The sequence below is a fragment of the Lonchura striata genome, chromosome 8 (assembly GCF_050655825.1).
Source record: "Lonchura striata isolate lonStrDom1 chromosome 8, ASM5065582v1, whole genome shotgun sequence".
NCBI lineage: Eukaryota > Metazoa > Chordata > Aves > Passeriformes > Estrildidae > Lonchura > Lonchura striata.
Genome location: NC_140710.1, coordinates 15127491 through 15134835, shown reverse-complemented (window position 1 = coordinate 15134835; position 7345 = coordinate 15127491). Strand labels below are relative to the sequence as shown.

Below are 7345 nucleotides of genomic sequence, written 5' to 3'. Positions count from 1 at the left end.
CAATGACACCTTTAAGCACAGTGTATAACCCCTACAAACTTAAAACATATCTGGTCACAAAGCCCATGCAAGTTCTAAGGGCCTCTAAATGTATTTGGTTATAGCTGTATTAAATTATTACAGATGAGCTACACTCCAGCTTGTCTCTCCCCTCCAAAATCACAATAGCTGCCAATAAAGTTCACAGTACTGTATAACAACATGCTCCAGAAAAAAAGCATTCAGCGTGAATTTGACATGCAAATATTAAGACAGGACACCAGACTTCTTTTCTTTCCCCTTCCCAATGGGTGTTTTATTTTATAGCATTTGCATTAGGTAATCAACTGAAACACTTAAACAACAGAAAGCTGGCAGCACAGTGAGGAAAAATGGAGATTATTTCTCAAACAGCTATGACAGAATTGTTTCAAGTTGGAATAGTATTGCACAAATGAATCAATTTACGGAGGGTGAGTGGGAGCAAGCATCTTCAACATGGATTGTGAGGAAAAAAGGCACTATTTAGCTGTGTGTGTATTTAAAAATAAAAAGGTTATGAAGCACAATCCATGTTTTTCAAAATTACATTCAGTACTGCTTTAGAAATGCTCACAAACCTGTCTCTTTTGTAGAAGCTACGGAAAGTTGATGATGTAAGTATCAGACAGTACAAGTGTACGAATATTTATAATTATGCTCCAGAAAAGTCTCAGGAAGAGAGGCTCTTTCTATAAATACTGCTGCAAAGGTTACACAGTTGCATAGGCTTACAGTAAAGGAAGCATCCATCCAACTAAGCAGCCTTAAACTTTAAGTTTAATCTCTAGTAGTCATAAAATATGCTCTAATTTTGAAGAGCTAGATTGGCAGTGCACTTGAATCAGGCTTTTCCATTGACTGCTTAAGCAGCACAGTTCAGACAGTATCATCCACACACCTTTTTGTCACATACACTTTTAAGTATACATATACACATTAAGCCAGGTAAGCTTAATGGGAAATTTTAACAGAGGTGTAAAAGAAAATAACTGATTTTTTCCCCAGTATAAGATAGAATTACTCTGAGATCATCAATAAGCGAAAGTTTATTCCAGTAATGTAAAAATAGCTAGTCATCTTCAGAAAAACTAAATACCCAGAAAAGGCATTTTCAAATGATCGGGATGGGCTGGTTCTCCATCTCCTACATTGTATAGCTATAAATTTTAATGTGTGTTTGAAAATGAAGCCATGATCAGCATACCAATAAAAGAGAGACTGCTAGAAAATCCACCCAGAACAAGCAGGAATGTGCACAGAGGACATTCTGCATCCTAGCCTTGGGTCTGCTTATAGATGCACTAACAAAATAAAAGTGAAATTCTTGTGTGGCTGCAGAATTACTAAGGGAAGGAGCTAAAACCACTGTTGCTCTCCCACCAGCACTGCCCAGAGTATCACAAGTGCACCAAGCATGCTGTGGGCATGGCTGCGTAGTCGCCTGCACAGCAGGACCTTGTGCCTCGTGTTGACATCAAGAGTTTCAACAGGACTAGAGTTCTGCACAAAATCTGGGTGGTACTTTTGTACAGAAAGTACAGAACAGTGTAAGAAAATCTACTCCCAACTATATGTAGAGATATGAGCATTTCAGCATCTTTCAAATGAACTTAGCCCTGCAAAAAGCCAATCTCACTCCTCTACAGAGTACAGTGAATCCAGTTAAAAGATCTGTGTTCAGGAGGCTGCATAATAGTTTACTGATCATACAGCCTGCAAAAACAAAAATTCACATATTGCTGCTTTCCTCTATGAATCATTAAGGGAAAATACATGAGATAAATCATATTTATATAGTGTAAAATATTTTTAATGGCAACAACTTGGATTGCTTCTGTTTCCAAACAGAAGACAAATAGATATTAAAAATCTGTAAAGTTCATTTTCCTAAGCTGTCTTTTAGGAAATCCAGCTTGATAGTTCTAAATTCAAATTATTCTAAGTTCACAGTTATCCTTAATGGTTGCACTAGATATAAATGTAGACAGTCTTGGTTCCTTCTGTGTTCTACAGATGAACACATTTTCTGAGTACATCTGAAATTAGTACCGCTCCAATTGTTTTTAGCATTTCTAAAAAATATTCCTAAATTTCTTTTTTGTCTCAACCTGCACAGTTTACATCAAAGAACAGGAAATTATATCAGATTAAATAAAATGTGTTATCTTACATGAACTATGAAAAATATATTGCTCTTTTAAAAGTAAAAAAAAAATTGCATTGCTTTATTGGTTTTGTTATTGGAGTCTTGTACTTAAGAAATTCAAAATCCTGGAAGGAATAAAAAGAAACATAACTTTCCAAACCGCTTACAGAATAGAAGAAGTTTCTGTAGACCCTACTGAAATCAGTAGTTTTGTCTATTGTTTTCTTGTCAATAGAGAAGCATTTGTCTACATACCTACTTAGATGAATATTTTGCATTTTCACTTAGCAAGATCTTCAGCTCTCTTAGAGGTGCTCTGCTGAAAATTCTGAAGGAGATTCAAGAAGATAAGCTACACTGAATTGGAACAACATAGTAAAAAAGTCTAACATAAAACTATCACTGAGCGGAAATCTTTCCTGGGATTATAAATATTTATTTTACTTTGAAAAAAAATGTCTGCTTCTCAATGAAAACTTTCAGATCTCCATTAACTACTTTTTGTGTATGACTCCTCAGTTCTTTTCATTAGCTAGGAAACATGCCTCCATGTGTGACCTAACACATCCTATATCCAAACATGTTGGCATTATTATTGACGTCAACAGACAAGAACAAGAACAGGAAGTCTTATGCATGGTTCATGCTATATAAATGGTAACTTATGAGAAGGAACTTCCCTGATTATTTGGGAAGAACAAAGAGAAATCTATTTTTAAAATCAGAGGGGAAAAATCTAAGAAAACAAAGAAACTGTAAGATGTACTTGATAGTCCCTCATTATCCCTTCTGTAATTGGGCTGTTACTTTTGGCTGCAGATATCCAGTTCACAGACCATTTTCCATTTCCTTTGTTTTCATTACAAGAACAAGCCAGTTAAAGAAACTCCATTTGGTAATTTTAAACTAAACCTTCAGCATCATACCTTAAGAACTGAAACCTTTCCCACCATTCCTTTCTTTGTCTCCTCAGTGCCTTCCCAATCAAATCCTGTGAAAAGCACTTTTAAGAAAAGGCAGGTGGAAGTTGTGTAAATACTTGTATCTTTAAGAAAATTCAATAGGAAAAATTCTTGCAGTGCTCCATGGCCATTTGCTATATAATGCAGTGGCCCCAAACATCTGTTCTCAAATTTCAATTTACTTCATTTGCCAGGTGTTTCACATTGTTAATAATTGCAACTTACAAATTTACAACAGTCACGTAAGGCAGTTACACAAATACAATTATGTCAATCAAGTTCACTGCAACTTTCCCAACCAGACTGCATACGACAATTTTCTTCTTGTTCTCTTACCCTAATAAAAGGATGAAGACTACTTTTCTGTAAAGAGAATCCCTGGAAAACATTCTGGTATTGAAGTCAGAGAGGTCACTGAAGTGTGTTTCAGCAATGTCCAACAGTTAACTCAGCCAGGAAGTAGATGTGATGTTTTTCACTTCACACGTAACAGAACCAGTGCAAAAAACCCCACTTTAAACTAGTTACTTTAAACCTTTTGGTCCAAATACATAAAATAAGCAGTATTTACAGCATTTTACTCCTTTTGTAAATGCAATGCTTTAAAACACATTATAAAGCACCTCAGTAAAAATATTCTACAGATAAAAGTATTGAAGTAGTAGGAAAACCCTAGCCATACCACAGCTCACTAGGAGAGTCATAATATGGATTCACCAATACCTCAGTTTACAATTATTACAAAGAATCCATGGAGAAACTTACTGAATTTACAATTTTTATATCACTGTGTAAGGATCAACTAGAACTGCAGACAATACCAAATTTCTTTCCCAACCTCAGTCAGTGGTGATGGTAATCAAAAAAACAAAAATAAAACCCCCACTGCTCTGATTCTTTAACTTTTTACAATATTAATATGAAAATGACATTTGAGCACTAATGAGTAGTTGTAATTTTTTAATAAAACCACATATATAAATATGGGCAATTCCAGCAGCAGCAGCATTTCTCAGCAGAACATGATTAACCATCCCAATTAATATCATGTGACATGATTCACTAAAACAAAGCACAGATGTCAACCAGTTATTAGGACTACTCATACTGTATACAACCAAATTCTCCATGTTGAAAGCTGGGGAAAAATTATTTCCTCTTCACAGAAGTATAAATGAAAATAAATTGCTCTGAAAATTAAAAAGAGCAACAACAGGAGTGGTTTTGTGATTGTTTATATTTTCAAATAGAACTGCTGTGTATTAATTGCTCCGAATTATAGTGTAGATTTCTTCAGGTTAAGGATATTGACTCCCACTGAAAATATTAGTTAGATAAAATAAATGAAGCCTTTGCTTCTGGATTACCAACACAGCTATATCCAAAGCCCTGGAGGTCATCCACAACCCACTTTTCTTGTATAAAGAAATGTCTTGGAGATCTACAAGCAATCTAGTTTCCATGGCTGAGGACTAAGATGATGATGTGGCCAAAGATTTAGGTCCATAAATCTAACAGTATAGCATTCTTAGTTTGATTTAGGGTAAATCTTTTCATAGAAAAAGTTTTGAGCCAGAATATACAATTCTCCATCTTTTTCTCGAACTGCATGTGCTCTGACAAACTGAAATTGCTCCAGTGCAAATTCATAGAACTCATTCTCCATTTTCCAGATTTCAGACTGCTGTAGCTTGGCAATAGTTTCTTTTGTGGGCAGTTTTTTCTCAGTTGTTTTCCTAAGATGCGACTTCTTTCCTAAATGCAAAATGAAAGCAATAACTTCACTTTCACATTCATGTGCTCAAAAAATGTTTACAGTCCTTTGTTATTTACAGAGTTTTTATACTCTCAGTATGTTGATAAACTGCATTAGAAGGAGCAGGCTTTAATCCAAAATTTATTAACACAACATGCAAAGTTGGAAAACTGCAGCCTCTCTGACTAAATGTTTATGAATTTTGCATCCATTCTTTCAATTCTTCCTGATTGTTCTAATAAACCCAGGGAATGAACATTCATTTAGGAATAAGATTACTCCATAATATATAATGTACCTGGAGCAAAACTAGTCTTTCAAAATTAAATTATTTAGTTGCTAATCTGGTATCAAATGTTAAGAATTTTAGAAACTGCAGAGACTTCTTTCATAGAATCATAGAAACATTTAGAGTGGAAAAGACATTTAAGGTCATCGAGTCCAACCACAAACCTAACACTGCCAAGTCCCAGTCAGCCATGTCCCCGAGTGCCATACCTACACATCTTTTAAATACCTCCACCACTTCTACACATCATTTAAATACCTCCAGGGAAGGTTATGTTCAACTCAGACTACCAAAAACCTCCCTGTTCTGGTGTAGCTCTCTGTAGCTCTCCATAAAAGAGAAAAAAAAAATTGTTTTCACATGATTTCAATTGTCTATTTCTAATCAAAATACAAGCTTTACTAATAGCATGTAAATCATTATTCTCCCATCTTAATAGCTTACTATAGTCCTATCATAAATTATACATAAGCCACATCCCTGTTGCAGAGTTTCTGAGACAAAGATGACCAAAATGATGACCAGATTTTCCCCAAGGAGTGCTGTTGCTTTGTAATTAACTTGTTAATACTGTATATCTAGGCTCTGTACATCAGATCCTTTTTCCCTCTATTTGCAGTTAGAGGTCCTGCTAAGATAGATCTTTTCTTCATTATAAATTGCATGGCCAGCTCCTAGAAACTGAACTACTTCTCATAGCTAGGAGCCCAGAAAGGTAAACATCTGCTTGGGTCTCTGCATCCTTCAGGCTTTATTGCTCAGCCAACCAGGCTGCACTGAGCACAGTTAATTTCAGCAGGGCTTCTGAGGAAATGGAAATCTGCCACATCAGCCACTTTAAAAAACTGAAGCCAATGGAAAACCTTAAAAAAAAAAATCGTACATGTTACATGCAGTATACCTACACACCTACCTTTACCCCAGCCTTAAATATTTATCATTTGTGTAAGGCAGAAGGATACTTGGACTAGCATCACCCCTGAGAGAGAGAAAAAGAGAGAGAGAAGGAAAAAGAGAGAAAGAGAGGGGGGGGGAAGAGAAAGGGAGAGAAAAAGAGAGAGGAGAGAGAGGAGAGAAAAAGAGAGAGAGAAAGAGAGAGAAAGAGAGAGAGAGAAAGAGAGAGAAAGAGAGAGAAAGAGAGAGAAAGAGAGAGAAAGAGAGAGAAAGAGAGAGAAAGAGAGAGAAAGAGAGAGAAAGAGAGAGAAAGAGAGAGAAAGAGAGAGAAAGAGAGAGAAAGAGAGAGAAAGAGAGAGAAAGAGAGAGAAAGAGAGAGAAAGAGAGAGAAAGAGAGAGAAAGAGAGAGAAAGAGAGAGAAAGAGAGAGAAAGAGAGAGAAAGAGAGAGAAAGAGAGAGAAAGAGAGAGAAAGAGAGAGAAAGAGAGAGAAAGAGAGAGAAAGAGAGAGAAAGAGAGAGAAAGAGAGAGAAAGAGAGAGAAAGAGAGAGAAAGAGAGAGAAAGAGAGAGAAAGAGAGAGAAAGAGAGAGAAAGAGAACTGAGAATCTTTGAAAAGGAGTTTGTTTCTTCTATAGGAGCATCATCCAGCTGAGAGGTAAACCTGGCAGAGACTCAAAGCTATTCATCTAGATCTAAAGAATTCACACTAAAAAAGGCAGGAAGTGGATGAAAAATCCATGGAAATCAACTATTTTAATACCTGTCCGGTACAGTTCTGTGGCACCCCTGAAGAACCGGGGCAAAGCTGCCTCCAATAACATGATAAAGTCTTCAAGCTCTTCAGTAACTCCCACTAGGAAGTATTCATTAATCAGATTGTATTTGGCTTGTTCCAAAGCCCATCTGCTTCCCACATTCCTAAAATGACAGAGAACAATTATATCAGGTTCTGATGTCAGCCAACAATCCTTAGTCCCTAGATGGAGATTACTTCACAACAGGACATTTGTATAGGAAAGGCAAGACTTATTCCAAGTTATAACTATTCCTAACTTCATTTCCCTTTCCAGTTCCTCTTACCTAAAAATGTGACTCCTTTACTTATAAAATAGTCTAAACAAAAATATCAAGTGTGTGTGTGTATGATTAATGCTTCTAATCAAGCAATTTTTTGAGGATTTACACTGTCTCAATATTAATACTGTGTCTCTATTTTCACATTAGATACCAAAAATCTGGCAAGAACAGACCTTCCCCTTTGCACCTTCTTTCTTTCTC

The 7345-nt window shown here is 36.0% G+C and overlaps 1 protein-coding gene across 1 annotated transcript in view; it reads right to left on the bottom strand.

Annotated features, from left to right (window-relative positions):
- Positions 1 to 265: 265 nt before the first annotated feature.
- The window catches only part of HS2ST1 (heparan sulfate 2-O-sulfotransferase 1), a 78600-nt gene continuing 71520 nt past the window's right edge, over positions 266 to 7345 (bottom strand). Inside the window, exons 6-7 of the mRNA XM_021526700.3 lie at positions 6828 to 6985; positions 266 to 4884 (exon numbers count right to left, since the gene is read on the bottom strand). Of these exons, the coding sequence (XP_021382375.1) occupies positions 4658 to 4884; positions 6828 to 6985 (385 nt within the window). The 3' untranslated portion in view covers positions 266 to 4657. The remainder of the gene's footprint in view (positions 4885 to 6827; positions 6986 to 7345) is intronic.